We start from the raw sequence: 18,961 nt of genomic DNA on the forward strand, positions 1-18,961 counted from the left end.
ACATATACTTTTCAATTCTATGGGAGCAGTATGACCTAGGGAACTGTGGATGTTATTTTGTGCCAGCTACCAGGAAGAAACACCAGCAAGGCTGTCATACCTCTTTCTAATGAAGAAAGCAGTATATAACTACAAAAGTCTCTGTTGTGGCAGCTGCATAGGATTTCTCAAGCGAAGACAAGAACAATTACGCAGTGGTGTGCTTTGAAATGAAAAATGCTGTGAAGTTCATGAACAACAGTGAGACATCCTATGCCAGTCATTCATAACTCATATAGGCCCTCAAGTTTAACAGTGAATCTCTATCCTAGTAGTTTCCTTAAAGGATTGCCTACGTTGCTGACTAGTAACAAACGCAAAGAGCGATGATGTCCTGCTCTTGCAAGAAATGGACCAAACAATCAGTGTCTTTTCAAATTCCAACAGTTATTTCCTGCTGGATTTGTAGGAAGCTTGACATGGACACTTTGCCTGGAACAGGCACTCCTGCTGTCAGTCCCAACATAAAGACAGAATCATGTCTTGCACTTTGCCCTGGTTTCTGTTCAGGCATGTAACCCAAAGCTCCGGGAGTTGAGAAACTCTCTAAGAGAAGCCCAGTCTGGACAATGAGGCAATCAGGATTCCCTGTGACAAACCCACATGGCTCACATGCTATGCTCTCTCCTGAGACTTTTTTATTATTTCTCTATTAACAAATCTTTAGTCAGTGCTAATTTGAAATAATGCATAGCACCATAGTCCAGTGCTCTGTATTTTCATATTGTTCTGGGATAAGTTCACAGAGGACACTAGTACATGGACTTTGTCCTTCAGTTGCTCATGTGGATTTAATGCTTTTTGGCCAGCACACTGAGTTATATGAATGGCACAGTGCAGAGTGCATGGTCTTGAACAGTTAGTTAATCTTTGAAAGTGCAATAGCGTTGAATGAGCCCCATAAGGGATTAGGTGAGAATATGGCAAAAAATTAAAACAAAAAACCCAGCAAAATAAGATATGAGTAATCCAGGCTCCATGTAACTCAGGAAGGAAAGCAGGAGTGGGAAGGGGAGGGGAAATGACATTCTCTAGAATTTGGGCTACAGAATTACTCTGTGCCAAAGATAGATAAGTGAAAGTCTGCATAATGGCTGGAAGATAACTGAAAGCCTAGTGGCAATGATTCCGTGTATCCTGAAATTGCTGTGGGCAACTGTCTTGAGCTTCACTAAAGGAACTGTGTTCTCTGCAGGTAGATGAGGATAGGTATTATTTCGCCCTGACAGATGTAGCCAAACATGTAATTTGGCTACAATACTAGCGCATGACACTGCACAGCATCTTGGCCTAAATATACAAATCTCAAACCTTTAATTCTTTACTGAGTACAAGTTCTTTGGACAGCTGTTGAGAGAAGCAAAGAAAATAAACCTGCATCTGCTGTGTCAAGTGTGCAAAAATACATACTCTTTGTGACCTATGACATGGCTGTATCTCAGGAATAGCATCACCTGTTATGTAGATGCTCTTATGCCATTACATTTATTTTACATTTTTGTTTACTCCTAGGAAAGTGCTTCTGTCAACCAACAATAGCTACTTCTGAGAGTAGCAGTTGCCTTTGGAGAGATAAGATCTGATTTTATGTTGATTTAATAAGATATGCCTATCTAAAACTGGAGAAATATAAGTCTTCAGCTGTGCAAAGGCATTCTATTTCTTAACTTTCCTGACATGCTCAGCCCCATCATTTCAATAGGATTACAGAGGTAAGTAGAGTTTAATATAGGCTTTAATTCCTTCAGAATCAGGACTAAAATAATTACAGAACTGTAGTTCACTGTAGGATAAGAACATTTAATGGAGAAAGATATTAGAGAGTCTGTGGGTTTTTTTACTACTGATTAAGCAAGTTATAATTTGTTTCTCTTTCTGAAGTTTAATGAATTTTGATCTTTATATACTTTATATTCGTTTAAATTCTTTTTTACAATTGAAATGTTCCTTTAATTGAACAATTACTGTGTTTTATATGAAACTAAAATCCTTTCTGTATTTCAGCCTTTTCTATCTCTTGCTGTTCAATTAAATTCAGCAAATCCTTTAATTACTGGTTATTCTTGATCTACAGAGAGAAGTGACACTTCATAAAACTAATACAAATGTAACCATCCAGCTTACTTCTGCAACCCTTCAAAATAATAATTAAAAATAATATTTTGCTTTGTTACATGCTTTGTTGTCTTGATCTGCATATATGTTACCTCAACGTCAAACGAGGGAAGTGTTTCAGAATAGGTATTTAGCCACATCACAAGCCCTTCAAGTCCATCATGTTTCTTCTCAGATGACTTCAGCTTAAAAAAAAAAAAACAAAAGAAAGAAAGAAATCTTGAAGTCTTTCTTATAGTTTCTATCCAGCCTAAAGACTGAATAAAGTCTAAAGACTAAAGCCTGAATAGAAGAAAATGTTTTGCTGCAGAGCAAGAATTTAAGTAAAATCTGTTTCAGATCTGAATCTGTATACAAGTGCATACAATCACATCTTAAAATATTAGCTAACACAAGCGATTATGATGCCCAACTACTCACATGTGAACAAGTACTTCATAGCTCAAATGCTGAAGAGTTAGGACTTCGGTTACCGAAAGCAGAATTTCTCACTGACATCTCAGCAGAGAATTACTTTTTTTTTTTTTTTTTTTTTTTTTCCCAAACATGAGTTGCAAATATGAACACCCATGACACAGTAGTCTGCTAACTGGTAAATCTGGAAACAAAATGACTCGAGCTGGAAGAGTCATCAAGGAACCAGCATGGATTAGTCATACGAATACAAATCTGACTCTTAATATTCAGTTCCTGTGCCCGTCTTTCGGCAGTATTTGCGGATTTTCCTTGAGGCCTGGGACCGAGGCCTCAGAGGGAGACACCGTGTCCACCACAAACGCCCTCCAGGGGCGGCAAGGGGGGGTCTCGACTGCCCTGCCCGCGCCTGCCGGGACTCGCAGCGCTGCCTTCCCCGCGGGCACCGTGGCGCTGCGGTGGCCGCGAGGAGGCCAGTTCCGCAGGCTGCGGGAGCTGGGCGCGGGCGCCGGCCCCGTGAGGGCGCGGGGGGACGAGGCGCTCGCCAGGGCCCGCCAGGGCCCGTCCCCGCCCTCGCCCCCTCCCCCTCCCTCTCCCCCTCCCCCTCCCTGGGGGGGCGGACTACAGCTCCCAGCGTGCAGCGCCGCACCTGCGCCCGCTCTGATTGGCTGTTGCACCCGCGCCCGCTCTGACTGGGTGCCGCGGCCTCTCCCCCGTCCTCATTGGCTGCCGCGCCCGCTCCCCCGCCCGAGTGACAAAGCGGGGCTGGTGGCGCCGCCCGAGTCCCCGCGCGTTGGGGGCCGCCGAGGCCCCATGGCGGCGGCGGCGGCGCGGGGGCGGTGCGGAACCCTCGCGCTCTTGCGGGGGGCGCTGGGTGCCCCGCCGGGCCGGGCCTGCACTACCGGCGTGCCCGCAAGGGCTCCTTCCGCCGCGGCTCAGGTGAGGCGAGCACGGCGGTGCCCAGCTGCAGGGGGAGGGCGGCGCGGCACGGGGCGGCCGTTAACGGCCGGGGGGAGGGGGGTGCGCTGTGGCTGTGGCTGTGCGGCCGCTGCCCCTCGTGCCCCAGCCCCACCGCCCTCCCTCCCGCCTTCAGCCGCTTCTCAGGGAGCTCTCCCCTGTACACCGCTTTTTGGGGGGTGGGGAGAGTGTTTTCGGGAGGTTTCCGAGCGTGTCAGAGTCCATTGGCTGCTCCGGGAGACAGGCAGGGGGCCAGGAGCGGTCTGGAGGTGGTGGAAGCGAGGATAGAAGGTGGTTCAGTGTGGTGGGCACCCCGTCGCCTTCTAATAGGGAGTTACCTGCGAAGTGGCCTTTCAGTAGCGTTAGGGTGCAAGGTCGTAGGAGAGCAGGTCTCTTCCTGGTGTGACTTTGAGGTTGCCCTGTGGGTAGTGGGCTGTCATCAGAGGTAATGGTTTTGAGTTTGAACTCCCAGACTTGTGTTTTGCAGTTAAAATTTAGAAATTATGAAGAGCTTCATTTGATAGGTTTTATTTTTTTTTTTCTGGGGGAAGTTTGGATTTGAGAATTCCTCTACAATAATTGTCTATAATATAGTAATACTTTAACTGGAATCTAGCAGGACACCAGTGAAACTGAATGTTCTTCTGCTTTGTCCAAGCTCAGATTATGAAAGCAGAGTTAAGTGATTTGTATAAAAATTTATTGTATGAATCTTGGAGTAGGCAACAGAACTTAATATGGAATACTGTATAATTTAATGTGTGTGTTTCATTTTGCTTTAAATACAAGGGTAAAATTTCAGTCTCATTTACTGAACCAGTTTTGCATATTCTCCTAGACAAATCAGAGATTACACAGTGGCATTTGATCTGCTGAAGTCAAAGTTAACCATAGTTTCGGGGAGATAAATGAATATGTTTTGAGTTGTCCTATGGGCTATTTGTCCATCTGTTTGTGTGAAATAGAAGTGTTGTCCAGATGTGGCATCACCTAGTTTAACTTCAGGTATCTCAAATTAATTCACTCTCTTAGTGCCAAAATGTGAGAGAAAAAAGCTCAACAGAAAGGCACAGGTTCTATAACTGCCTGAAGGAAATAGGGCATGACATGTGATACATGATTTATTGATTTACTTGTGATTGCATGGCTGGCTTTAACAAGCAGAAAATAAACTAAAGGTACCAGTGACAGTTTTTGGGTCACCAAACTGAATACATTCACTACAATTTATTTATATGCAGATTTTGTATATTTCTTTTATTGAATGCTTACTTGTCTCAGTTATCTAGAAAGCTTATTGAATTTCTTTTCTCTCTTTCTAAACTGTATATTTTTAATAAATTCAGATCAGAATTACTATATCTTACTTTCTATATACTGAGTAGTTCTAATATGCAGTCAGGAATACATTTGAAAGAGGTTGACTTAGTGTCCAGTTCTGAACCACCCTGACTCCCTTTAGGTGTGCAAGTGACAGTGGTTGGAATTACAAGATGTGTGACTTGTATGTATGGCACACTAGCTATGACAAGTGCTCTGGAGCACTTGCTGGAATTCTGCAGGGCCTGAGAAACAAGCTAATGCAAAAGCAAAGGCAGTGCGAACTTAGTAGCTATAATGTTGTGTGTAGTGTTTGCTCCTGTGCTCCATCTTGCCTGGGACTCACCTATAGAGGGAAGGAGTTGGTGGTATTCCAGCCACAGGGGCCACTGAAATGTTGTTTCAGGTGACTGTGGATATTTAAACATCCAGACATTCAAAACAGTTCTGAATACTGTTCGGCTGTCCCCAGGACTGGATCTGAAAATGTTCATGAGTTCTGTTTAGTTTCATGAGCTTGCATTGAGGTGAGGGATGGAAAAGGGAGAAGAGGGGAAATACACTCTTATTCTGTATTTCAACCTCCTTTAGAATGGACTGCAAGTGCCTTAAATTTCTGAGGCAGCTGTGTACAAAAAGACTATAATGCAGGAGCTTCTGAAGGCAACTAAAAGACTGTATCCAGGACCTCTCTTCTAAGCCTTTAGGTTAGAATCACAAGAGGTCAATGCTGCTGCTTTTTAACATATTCACATATTCTCTCACACATCTTCTTTCTCTTTTTTTTTTTCTTTTTTTTTCCAGATAGGGGGAGATAGGTGCTGCATTCACCATCCTTAATAAAGTTTTCTATGGATGTGTGGTAAATTACTTACCTCAACAGAAAAATTTAATAGTTCATGGTTTTGATGTCCATTAAGTCTTTATAATGTTCTCTCTACAAAATATATGGTGAAAATTGATGTATTTATAGATGTGAAATGCTATTGACCAGCTAAACAGACTGAGCAAATCTGAGGCTATGAAAATGTAGATAACTCTTGAAGTTAAAAACAGATATACCTGGAAGCTAAGTACAAGTTCTTTACAAATAAAACATGAAAACTGATCTGAGTATTATTTTTGAACTGATTAGTCCACGTGTTTGAGTCTCTTTAGATCTTGGCATTTAAGATACTTTTGTCAGTCTTGGAGATGTGACTTCCATGTTGCACGAGGTGGAGACCTAATGGCAGGTAGCAACAAGCGCTCTGAGAGCATCAAGTATTTCATGCTTTTTTAGTTTTGTGCAAGCATTTCTTGACTAATTCACAGTTAACAAAGGAAAATCTGGTGCCATGCTGTCATCTTGCATATATGATGATACCTGCCCAGACGATATTCTTGAATTAAAAAAATGCTATATTTGATTAAGTTTTTCTTCTACAAAACTATATTTTCCAGTACAATAGGAAAGTGTCATTTGTACTTTTTTATTGTAAACTAAAGATTTGCAGTCAAAAAACAGTATTTTGAAACAGGAAGAAAATTAGAGGACTTCTTATGTAGTGTGGTTTGAGAGCAATAATATTAAGGAAATAAGCTTTTATTTATTCATTTTTTTTTTCTCCTCTTGCAAGATGTATCATTTCCAGTAAAGGGCTTTGGCATCCTGGGATGAAGGTTTTTTTTTTCGTTAGTAGACCGTGTGACTCTTGAACATAACCTACAGAAATTTTCTGCGGCCTCAGCTAATTCTTTGCTGTAGGGATAGAGAGAAGAGGCCAGTTTGTCTAAAAAGATCTAATATGGACCTTATTCTTGGTCAATTATTCCAACTCTCCCTGTCCTAAAGCCACATTTTGTGAGGAGCTGCTTAGAGTCCACAAGCAGTACTTTCTCTGCCAGAAAACCAGAACTGTATTATTCTGGTTAATGTCTGTGATTGTGCTGCAGCTACAGAGCCCTCAGGAAAAAAAAAGTATTTATCTTGAACTTCTAAGCTCAGATCTCATCTGGCACTTAACCTGCCTAGGCCAATTTCAGCCCCTGGAGTTGTGTAATTTCCAGGCTGAAAAAGGATGCTGTGGCACCACTTCCCTGCAGACCAAGGTGTTAAGAGTGAGGCAGGAAGCAGGAGAGCTTTTGCCGAGTTGCCTCCATGATGCTGAGACAACAGCATTGAGTGCTATTGTGAGGGGACAGCACTGGTGCATAGATTGAACCAGGGTTGTCAGAGCTGAAAGAGCCAATGCGATATGACACCTGGAGTAGCTCTAATGCGGTTATAAGTAGGTAGGTTGTGGTGGTCCCTGAGGCCCATCCAAAAAAATTATTTGCAAGCATTAGTGTTTCCAGGTGCACAAGCATCAGTGGGGATGAGGTGAAGGAGAAGGGCTAGAGCAATTGTAGTACTCTGTTTTCATCCTGATAAATAGAGAAGAGCTACATTGTCTTCCCCTTATGTTTGACTTAGGCTTTCCAATACCTGTCAGTTTGTGATGTTCATGATGGTTATTAATACTTAAGGTGACAGCTTCCAATTTTGCTGCATTGTTAGAAGATTTCTTCTGGAAATTGCAGGTGAATTGGCAGGTCTGAAGGGTTGATAGCTTGTCAAAATATAGCTGCTAGGCGCAGTCATCTAAGCTCCCGTTCTTTCAGTACCAGTATAGAACACTGGATTGACAGCCCAGAGAGTGAAATTATTTTTTCACAGATCACATACAGCACACTCAGTGACAGGGCTGACTTCTCCTATTAGCAGAAGTGTCCCCTGTCAACTATGGACAAAGGGTAGTGGGGGATTGGGGATTAAAGACATCCCTTTTGAGTGAAAAACAGTTGTGCTGTTGGACATCGATCTATTTGAAAAACAGCAACCACCACTCTTTCCCCAGGCAGCTGGGAAAGAAGTATTTAGTCCCATGCAGTTGGAACTCCAGCTTTCTCCCTGCCCTGATAGCCCATATACAAGCTGCAAGTGCCTTAGGTCCAACCTCAACCTATTCCCCACTTAGAAAATCGTACCTATACAGCGTCTGAAAGTATGCTTCATCCTTGTTGCCAGGAAAGCAGCTGAGTTTCCACCTCTGACCCTTGGTCTTCCCTGGAGAATTTGATCAAAAATATGAGTCAGTTCTGGCTGCAATGGCAGGTTTGGTAATACAGAGTCCACTCCCACTGGAGCTCAGATTGAATACTGCTGAACTTGTCTTGAGTGTCTCCTAATTCCTCCCTGCTGACACCAAACTGGACAGAAACTAAACTGATAACTGAGAAATTCCATCTTTAGTTACTTTTCCTTCTATCAGCTTGCATACAGAGATGGGTTTGTCTGGAAGGAACGTTTTAGAAGTTCTGGAGAATCCCTCCACCACACACCTGCCCTGCAATCTAAACACTCTTGTGAATTTTGCAGCAAGAGAGAAAAATCTATTTCCAAAAGAAACTTGGAAGTTTACTGATACCAGCTGCCTGTTGAGTGCCTGTTCTTATACACTGCTTCTTGATGGTATACTTCAGAGTAATTAATGGAGGCCAGTATTATTCCTCAAGACCTCAATTTCCCTGTTTGTAAAAGTTGCGCATTAGGTAGAGGGCAGAGCCAGGAATATAATTCTTGTCTCCTATGTTGCAGTCAGTGGTGGCTTCTTCAGGGTTCAGGGGTTGAAGTGGGTCAGACTAGCATGTTGAACATAAGGGTTGTCTTCAGTTACTAGAGAAACAGTAGTTAACATAGCTGGGTGCGTACCTTTTCCACGCTAACACTTCTTTTTCTCTTGACTTTGAAAACTTTTAACTTCTCTTCCTGAAATTGCATAAAGATTTTTGAAATGATAATGAAAGTATTAATACTGATAAGTAGATCACATTTTGATCCACTAGCGAAGCGTATAAGAAAAGCAGTGGAAGTACTTCCATTTCTTAGTTGTAAATGTACCTCTAGCACTAGCAATATTTCATTAACCAACCAGCTGTGCTCCTGAGGAAGGAGAGCGATGTGCATGTAGGTTAATCATATTTAGATAGTAAGTTAAAAGAGCCTAAATTTTGGAAATAGGAAGTTACTGTAAGCAAACTACTGTTCTTGAAAAGAGAGTTTTGACATCTGTTACATTAAAAGCATTAAAATATCCCTCTTGCTTCTCTTCTGTTAGCAAAGGACAACTGTTTTGGTCCTTTTCATCCCTGTAAGGCACACCCTAAAATGGGAAGGCAGGAGGTTCAGATCATTATTCTTAAAGTAGCACTGGTAAGGAAGTCTGGTCCTATAGAAGGTGCAGGAATAAGTGATTGAGAAAGAAACAGAAGTGGAGTGCTCCTACAAGAAGGGCTAAAATAATAAATGTGAGAGTGCTTTTACTCTTGAATATGAACACCTGTCTAAAATAATAGGAAAAAGATTGGAAATCAAGACTGGCCAAAAACGCAATGTAGTTTTGAAAAGATGATTTCATTTCCAATAAGATTTTAGAGGTTGGCAATACCTAGAATGTCTTCAGATTTAGTCTGTTCAGGATCAAGTTTTCTAGTAGGAGGATGTGCAGAAGTGAGGTCTGTATATTTAACTGGGCTTTTCTACTTAAACTTTGTTTGTAATCTAAGAAATTCTCACAATGAGTCCAATGGAACCAGCATTTCTAACAAAATAAGCTTCCCAGCTTCTGATTCCCTAGTGAAAGTAAAGCTGTACAGAGCTTACAGACAATCCACAGGCACTCAGGCAGCAGTGTTTTCCTGATGTGAATGAAAAATAGTTGACTTGTTCTGCCTGTGCATGTTTGTCAGAAAAGATGCAGATGTAAGAATTTGTAAAAATATAAGCACAAGCAGAGCTGTGGGTTGATCAGTTTTCTTTGACACCTTTGATAGAAGCATGGAAGGCCAGGCCTGTGGAGTCCGGTGCTGTGGTGGCTGAAAAACAGAAACTGAAAGAGACTTCTTTCTTCTCACAGAGAAGCAACTGCTTTGAAACCAGTACTGCTGTCTTATCAGGGTTAAACAGATGCCTTTTGAGCATGGAAGTTGGCCACTCTGTAACTCCTTTACATTCTGTAACCCGTGCATTGCCTGGATTGTTTTGAGAGCGCTACTTGCCTAACCACAAAGCCATTCAGATCAAGAAATGAAGTAGATAGTTCAGGTGCTGGTGGAGAGATCATGCTGCCAAGAAAGGCTGCTTCTGCTTAGCAGCTGTGGTGTTAGCACAGCTGCTAATCAAAGTTGTTTCTGCTGCTGATGGCTTAAGTTGGGCCTCTCCCCAAATACCCTTTGCTGTCTTAACTGATCTGTTTGCTGAGGATTTCCTCCCTCTGTTTTCTGCCCCTCACGTGTCTATCTTTAAAATGCTTTCATAAAAATTTTTTTTGAGGAAAGGTACTTGAATTATTTAACATTTGTAAGTGAGTATTTACCTTGCTAGGGCTATTTCTAAATGCTGTGGTGGATGAACTGCTACAGCTTCTACTGGTGATGACCAGAGCCAGGGAGATGATGGTCACATGTGTGTTTCTGCCCAGTCCCTTGAAATCATTCCATATGCGCTAATTTGGGTATTTCTGGAGTTTTCTTAGGTCTATCTTACTCCAGCTGGAAATTGTGAGTTTTGCTCAGTAAGTGTGAGTACTAGTTAACCTGTAATTTTGTCCATCTCCTCATTCTGCATCTTAGATTTATGTTGATACTTCATTTAATTCTTTATCTACTCTCTATCTCTATCAGTCTATCATGACTAGCCAGAATGATTTTGACTAGAGGTGCAATTCTGAAGCTGATTTCCACCCCCAGGCTCCCCTACACACCCACTTTTTTAACTTGGTAAACATCACTGTCTTCAGAAATAGCTTTGTATGTAGTATTTCACTAGATAAGTTCACTGTACTTGCAGAAATCCTTTAGCTTTCTTCCAGCTTTCTTAGTGGGCTGATAAGTGTCTGTCTGTGGTTAAGTAACAAGGACACAGCAGAGGTAGTTAATTTATTTTGCTCCTGTTTTTTGTTTCATTTTGTGATGCAGCTGATGCCTGTCAGAATTATTAAATTGGTCTTCTATAAAATGTTGATATAACTGTGATTTAATAGATGAAAACAGACCAGACTTAGTGGGGCTTGGATGATGGTGCTTTTGGGTGTTTGTATGTGGTACCTAAACCAAGCATCAACCAGCCAATTAATAGCATGTTGATGAATTCTTGATTCCCTGCAATCTTGTGATAAGAGTTGGATCAGTTTACTGCATGTTTCACTTCAAGTATTGAAACGTTTTCCAAAAGTAGCTGAGTGGTTTTAGCTGTGCAGGACAGGTACAGAAAAGAGAGCGTTAGTCATGACATAATGGCAGAAGTGGGAGTCCCTATGTTTAGACCTTGCTATAAACAGCAGTGTTCCGGTGTTAACTTCAGTGATGTTTTAAAGATGCTTGGTATAAACTTTATTATTTTCCAGTAGCAACTAGTAATTTGGGATATTTAATTTGATACCTGAAGTGGTTCTTTAGGTGGTTTAAGAGGTTTTGGAGGACAGATGTTCAGAGTTTTCTGAAAATGGTTCCCATCTAAAAGATGTTACCCTGACTTTTAAGAAAACCAAAATTCTAAAAGGAAATTGTATTTAAGAATCAGTTAAAAACAGTTAATAGAGGGACTGTTAAAATTCCAAGCCTTTTTATAGGGACTTGAACAGCTGGAATATTTTGGATCGTAAGTTCTACTGTTTGTTTGTTTTGTTTTTTTGTTTGTTTTTGTTTGAGACAAGATTTCAAGTAGTATTTAGTTGTACAGATTCAGGCAAGAAAACCTTGCTGAAAATTGTTTTGAAACAGATATTATGAAATATACTGTCCAGGGCAGAAATTTCTTCTTGTATTGACAGGATGTTATATCTTGAACATGAAACTTGGGATGGAGACAAGCAGAGATGTAGAGTTTCATCAATTTCAGTTCTCTCCCTCTAAACTTCAGGGACCCTCGTGTAGCTTCAGTTATCTGAAGGCTGTAGTGAGACCATGGGGGTTCTTGCATCATTGATTCTAGGAAGCTGAGACATATTTGAAACAAAAGTCTGCCTCATGCTCTGTACAAGAAGTCTGAAGTAGATGTGGCAAAGTAGCTTAAAAAAACAGAGGGCAAATATGTAGTACAGTTCTATAGAATTAAGTAAGATGTGAAAATTAGGCACTAAGTGGTCAGTTTAGGCTTAAAGAGAAGCCATGGGTTTTTGTTTTTTTGTTCTACTGTTCCTGTGGAAATATGAGATAGTAATTATCTGTTGAGTTCAAAGTTAATATTTATACAGCAGGTTGATAGTGGAGATAGCTATTCAAACATTTTGCACTTTCCCCCCCCTCCTCAGGAACTGCCAAACTCAGGAAAAGGACATTTCCTCCTGGAAGGCGCTGCTCCCTTTTCTGCTTTTTTGACAGACAGCTTTGGGCGTCAGCACAACTACTTGCGAATTTCTTTGACCGAGAAATGCAACCTCAGGTGTAAGTGTCTGTTTCTTTCTTGCCCAGAGCTCTTATGCAGAAGCAGATAGAAGCATGTTGTGCAAAAAATCGAATTAAGGTCCTTCTTGTGTTGGCCCTGTGCTATGTTTCTTGCGTTCTGGAAACAATGATAAAGATGCTTACAGACTGATTTTCAGCTAAACTGCCACTGGGATGGGGAAGCAGGAGCAAGAGGAAAGGTCTGCCAGAGACTGATGAGATGACAGGTCTCATGCCAGATTTGGTAGAGTTTGGATGATGGTGCTTGTGGATGTTTGTACGCCATTGCCTAAAATGTGTGATAAGCTCAAGAGCTCACACTCTTTGTACAAGAGTGTGCATTTGCACAATTATGTCTGCAAAGTGTAGGGCTGGCAATGTTTCCTTGCTTGCCTGGTGAGTTTGATGTCTGTGTTTAAGATCAGGTTAGATAGCAATAAGATTAACCTTTCCTCCCAAGTGTAACTTGCTCCACTGTAATTTTTAGATTCATCCAATTAGTACAGTTTTTCCTTGTGAAGGAAGCCCGCAAATTATTAGTAGATTGCTTGTTAATGTGGTGTATGATCTATCTGCATTTCAGCAAGGTTAGGTCATTGACACTCATTGAAGGCGGTTGCACTTGGTGCATTTTGACTATCAGTGTTAGATTAACTGTTGCTGATTTTCTTGCCATGTGTTTCTGGATTCTTTGTTTCAGGTCAATACTGTATGCCAGAGGAAGGTGTTCAGCTGACCCCTAAATCAGAGCTGCTAACTGCTCAGGAGATAATCACCCTAGCCAGGCTGTTTGTGAAAGAGGGTGTAGAGAAGATCCGACTGACAGGAGGAGAGCCGCTCATCCGGCCGGATGTGGTTGATATCGTGGGTGAGTTGCAAACAAATAAACTATGTTTTAAAGTGACTATATATTGCTTCAAGAACAGTGCCTCTAACTCTCTACTGATACAGTCCAATAACCTGAAGAATAATTATATGTGAAATGACAGTACTTTCTCCTTAGCATTGTGAAATGTAAGATAGTTCTTTCTGGAAAACTCAGTTCTGCTCTCCTGCTTGGATGGAACTTCTGTTGCTTTGTACAGCAAGAGTTAAACTTAGCATTGTCTTTATTGGCAGCATCCAGTAGAATAGCTTGCAGTAACACAACCCTGAAGTGAAAAATCCAGGATTGAGGTGACCAAGTCCTCACTGCGGAGGAACAGGTGATACTCACCTGCAAGCTAGAGGACAAAGGAGGTATTTTTTTCAATAACAGATACCATGTGCTCATCTAGGTGTAGTAATGAATCCAGAATCACAAATGCCATTGCTTTTACAACTAATGAAGACTATAACTTCAATGGGAAGTAAATTACTGGCTAATTCTTTGAACCCTATCTACTTTAAATTGGCTTGTATTGATTGATTGTGCCAGTTTTGTCTTGAGCCAGCTGCTTTTTTTTCCTCCCCTGTCCAAGTCTTGTATGTTAGGGATGTTACAACAACTTGGTGTAGTGGCAATGCATTAGACAAGGCTATGTAGCCAAGAATTTACTAGCTACCTATTGATATAATGGGCTTCACTGTGGAAAACAATTGATTTCTTTACTCCAGTTCTGTTTTGTTCAGGAATTAGAAGTTCTCTTCTAATGGAAACAGCAGAACAGTCTAGTACATGGAGCTAACTTGCTTATAGCTGGAAGAAGAATGGCTAGAGTGAGCTGTCTTGAGTTCTGCTTGGACCTTTGTTATGAGGAGTCCTGAACTGTACTAACTTCATATTTTTTGAAGTCTGTAGAATACTATTCTGTAGGGTATTTTGCCAGTGCATGGAAGGCTATTTGTATTTAAGTTTGAGAGAACTATGTGCCTTTCAAGAAACTTGGTGCTTATGTTTCTCTCAAGAAGGCATTCCCTATGTCTAGTAATAAAAGTTGTAATTATTTTTAGCTAGCTTTTGCCAGACAGAAGGGAAATAGAGCTGTAAAATTATTTTTAAAAAAAGAATAGTAAAGCTTTTTAAGCTTGGCATAAAGTGAATAAAAATGAATTGAAAACAATAATGTCACTAGTTCAGTGCAGTATTTTCTTTCCTAGTTTATGTACCTAATTGCTAATTGCTTTTTATACCCAAATGCTATCTGTTGTGATGTTTAGAGTATAGGTTTAAGTAGCCAGTGCACTGTGAAATAGTCTTACATTGCTGCAATTCTGAAGTAATTGTAGAAGGATGGAAGCTTGTTTTGTATGTTCTATTATAGCGATATAATTCTTAAAGGCTTGTTTATGTGGTTAAAGGAGGGAGATGGATGTTTTTGAACCACTGGACTTTCATTATTCTGCTTGTATTCTTTCTCGCAGCTGAACTTTGGCAGATTGAAAATAGCTGTTTTAATGGATGTCAAGAGAGTAGTGATCTTGGGATCAAGGCAATGAATGTTAAGATGATTGTCCTGTTAGGTTTTATTCATAAATATATATGTGTGTGTGTGTATGTATATGTATGTATGTATATAATAAAAATATAATGTCCTGTTGTGTATATATAGCTCATTGTGTCCTGATGTTGTCTTAGCCTGTCTGTAATATACATACATATATACATATATATACACACACACACACACACATATATATATATACATTAAAACATAATGATACACAGATATAAAAAAAAATCCCACATATATATATATATATATATGTGTGTGTGTGTATATATATATATATATATATATATATATATATATGTGGGATTTTTTTTATATCTGTGTATCATTATGTATGACCTTCTTAGCACAAGGTCATTAAGAAACTAATCCAGAAGTGGGTATCTCAGACTCTAAAGATTTCTGCTTTGTAATAGTACTTCTGGAAAGAAAATGCTTATCTTGTAAACTGAGGTCATTGCAATGTACCGACAGCAACCAACAAAATTTGTTCCATCTTATACCTCAATGGTGAGAGCCGTGCTTGTCCAGGAGGACCTTTCATGGCAATACATTCCTTACATGAGCTGCAACTTTAGGCTAAAAAGTGATTGTATTCTGTGTACTTTCTGCTTCTTGGGCAACAGTTGAAAAAGCAAAAACAGTGTTGATTCAGCAGCAGGAGAATTATGGGAATGGTGACTACTTCAACAAGCTAGTGTAAAAAAATACTTGGCTGAAGTAGGAAGAAGCTGAGATGCATAAAAGTTCTGCTTGATTTCACTTTTAATGTGATTCTATTAATATATCTGTATTCGCTATTTGCATTGAAATATGACCTGCAGTGGATTAAAAGGATACTGTTCTACTGTACTCTGAAAAGCCTGTTTGCAATTGCATAGCTGGAAGAAGTTGCTGTGCTTGGATCTTAGATTCTTGACAACAAAGATTTCAAGTTCTTCAGGGTTTCTGAAACAATCTGGAATAGAAAAGTTAATAGCACCTAGCTTACGTGCTCATATTTCATAACTATGAGTGTTTGGTCTATTAATCCCTCATTTAGTGTCAACTTGCCCTTGTGGGACTACTTTGAGTTTAATATCTGCATTCTCTTTGAAATATATTTGCATTGTTAAGATGTCATTTCCCTGGTCAGGTCTCAGTGACTTCAGCAAGCTTGCTGATAAGGTCAGTATACAGTGTTTTGGCATCTATGTATATTTGCAGGTTTTCATAACTCTGATTTAGATTCCTTTCTTTTGTGGGATGTAAGAGTTGCAAAATATTCTACACTATTATTTATACATTGCAATACATGAATTTGTTTCTTTTGGAGATTCATTGGAATCTGTTAGTATTTGCCCTAACTGAATGCCTCCATCCTAACACCAGTCTCATGGCTATTTTAAGGAGTAGAGTGAACGCTGTTTGAAAATAGTTTAGCTAGCAAACAGTGTTAGGAGGTAGCATTTTTGAAAGAGTGAAGGCACACTAGATTTGGCGGGGGGGGGGAAATGTTAGTAAATGTTTACTGTGGTCTTTGTTTGTTTAATATTATACAGGAGAATGTTTCTCATTAGTGCAACATCAGCTTTACAATTCAAGATCAAGTAAGAACAAAATCCAGTAATAATACAGAGGTAATAGAGCCAAATGATCAGTGACTATACTATTTAAGTTCTCATTAAAAATGGGCATTTAGATGTCAATTTACTTTTAATTCTGTATTACAATATTTTATGTGTGTGTATATATGAGCATGAAATAATTTTCTTTCTATCCTCAAGCAGGAGTAATACAAGTGAGGAAACTATTGAAAGAGTATGTGAAGAAAGTCAGCAACTTTAGGGAGATGCTTTTGATCCTAAAGGAAAAGTAAATGTAAAAGTCTTTACCTGTTTGAGCCTGATTATTAATCTCTTCCTTCATGCTATTGAATTATAGCATGAGTTCTGTTTCCTTCAGTTTTATCAGTTGCCTTCATTTGTGCCCATTGTTGCTAAAGAAATGACAGAAGAGAAGCAAACAGACTCTATACAGGGCAAGGTGTGATACAAAATTGTGAAATATTTTTAATCTCCGTTGAACTTAGAGGTCAATGAATCAAAAAAAAACCAAGAGACTACAAATGTTCTACTTAGCTTGTGCAAGTAAGGCAGCGTGTACTAACCAGTTCTCCTTAACTTCTACTGTTTAGTATTAAGTCTCCATCTCTAATTTCTCATAGTTAGGTTCTGTCCCCATGTTAGTGGATTTCCAGTGCTTTGTTGTGTATGTTGTCTTGTTATCTGAGAAAGCGAAAACAACAATTAGAGCTGCTGTCTGCACTAATTGACCTAATCGGCTGGTGCTTTTTTAAATAAACGTAGTGGTGTTCCTGTGCTTTCCCCCAACTACTGTCTGCTCTGTGTATCCCTTGCTCTCAAAAAGACTAGGCTGCTACTGGTAGCTAGTGTTAAGATAGAAGTTTATTCCTGGTTCATGGGGAGGGTTAGGGTTAGAGAAGTGAGGGAGAAGTGAGTGGAAGAATGCTAGAAAAATTCAGCTGTTAAGAAAAGGAAAAGATTTTACTGTAGTCTCAGGTTTCACATATGTTTACAGGACTCTTAAGTCATGTTACGAATTGCTGCTGTTGTAAACTTTAGCATCTCCAGTGTGATCCTGTTTGTTGCATTCCTGAGTCCTTGGCTGAGCTTGGGGTGAATATTTTCAGAGCAGCTGGGAAAGGAGATGAAGCAGAAGCAAATCACTTATCAACTTGAAGGAACAGAGGTGAAATAGGGAGAGAAGACAGGACTATGAGATACTTGTTCTGTAACTCAAGCCATGTCACTCAAGCCATGTCAAGAATAAGGATTCTTAAGATATTTTTCAAATAATTAGGGTGCAGGCTATGAAGAAAGAGAGAAGGGAAAATAAGAGAGAATGATTGTACTATGGTTCTGCTTCTGTAAGTGGTTTGTGGGGGGGGGGTTCTTCTTGTTTGTTTTTTTTGATTTTTTTTTCTTTTTCTATTTGTTGTAGCGATAGCCAGAAGTTTGAAAGCCTGCCCTCTGGGAATCTAGTATGGTGGTGTGGTGAGGATTTCCGCATTTGGCTTTTGAGCCGGCAGCTGTTCTCTAAATTTTAACCTTACGATAGTAATGATTTCTTGCATAGTTTTCTTTTGTTAGCCATTTTGAGTGTCTTGAATTAGCCCTCCTCATTCAGTTGGGATACTAATGTGGATGGTGGATAGATTTCAAATGCCAAGTGGAAGTGCTTTTGTCTCCTGCAAGTTGTTGCTTCAGTTCTCTGTATGACTTGGAAATGTTGATCTTTTTCGGTCTACCTAGGAGCATACGTGGTAGTTCTTTAAGTGGTTAAAATCAGTCCTGTTGGCATGTGCCTCTGAGTTAAAACTGATTCTTCTAAAGGACAGCAGGATTAATGTTGCTATATAAATACAGGTGGTTCAAGTGTCAGGTGCAGAAATAATAGCTAGCTGCTTATTATTATTATTACAGAACATAGAATTCAGTTTGCCAAGCCAGATTAAGAAAAGAAGGGAAATCAAGCTATATAGAATCAGAGGCCCTCTTCCAGCAGCAAAGTAGCCATTTACTCTAGTAAGTGGAGACTGAAATTAGTGTATATTTTCAGTGTTCATAACCACTTTTGCTTGCAATAAACTGTCTTCTATATCTCTTGAAATGCATTCATGCAAAAACATGACAGCTGGAAATAGGTTGGCACTCTGAAGTGTCCATGTTTTCCTCACATCTTGAATGACTTTTTTTCTTTTTCTTTTTTTTTTCTTTTCCTTTTCGTTTCCTAGGTCAACTGTACAAGCTAGAAGGGCTGAAAACCATTGCTGTCACAACCAATGGGATCAACTTAGCCAGGCTGCTGCCCCAGCTGAAGGAGGCAGGACTGAATGCCATCAACATTAGCCTGGATACTTTGGTTCCAGCTAAATTTGAATTCATTGTCCGGAGGAAAGGTACAGGCTCATGTTCCAAGGCAACTTTGTTAATACTTATAGTAATGTTGTGAGTTGTTTGGTATCTTTCATTTTCATGCTCAATTATTATGGGAGAGAAATGAATAGATATCCTTTTGAGGCTAGAAAAAGCAATCTATACTAGCATGTTTGATAGGGGACTGTATGATCCTTAGGCAGGAAGAAACCCTTTAGTCAGAAGTGGTGGAACAAAGTCCGTGCCACTGTCTGTGGCACTGACTTACAGATTCTGGTAACT

General features: G+C 40.1%; 1 protein-coding gene across 5 annotated transcripts in view; it reads left to right on the plus strand.

Moving 5' to 3' along the window:
* Positions 1-3,371: 3,371 nt before the first annotated feature.
* The window catches only part of MOCS1 (molybdenum cofactor synthesis 1), a 34,235-nt gene continuing 18,645 nt past the window's right edge, over positions 3,372-18,961 (plus strand). For 3 of the 5 annotated variants that reach the window (XM_062571954.1, XM_062571955.1, XM_062571959.1), the window contains exons 1-4: positions 3,372-3,507; positions 12,177-12,309; positions 13,010-13,177; positions 18,538-18,702. In XM_062571954.1, the coding sequence (XP_062427938.1) occupies positions 3,382-3,507; positions 12,177-12,309; positions 13,010-13,177; positions 18,538-18,702 (592 nt within the window). In that variant the 5' untranslated portion in view covers positions 3,372-3,381. Of the gene's footprint in view, positions 3,508-12,176; positions 12,310-13,009; positions 13,178-18,537; positions 18,703-18,961 lie in introns of those variants that run through there. The other 2 variants (XM_062571956.1, XM_062571957.1) reach the window with 2 other exon arrangements.

The sequence above is a fragment of the Rhea pennata genome, chromosome 3, assembly GCF_028389875.1.
Source record: "Rhea pennata isolate bPtePen1 chromosome 3, bPtePen1.pri, whole genome shotgun sequence".
Classification (NCBI taxonomy): Eukaryota; Metazoa; Chordata; class Aves; order Rheiformes; family Rheidae; genus Rhea; species Rhea pennata.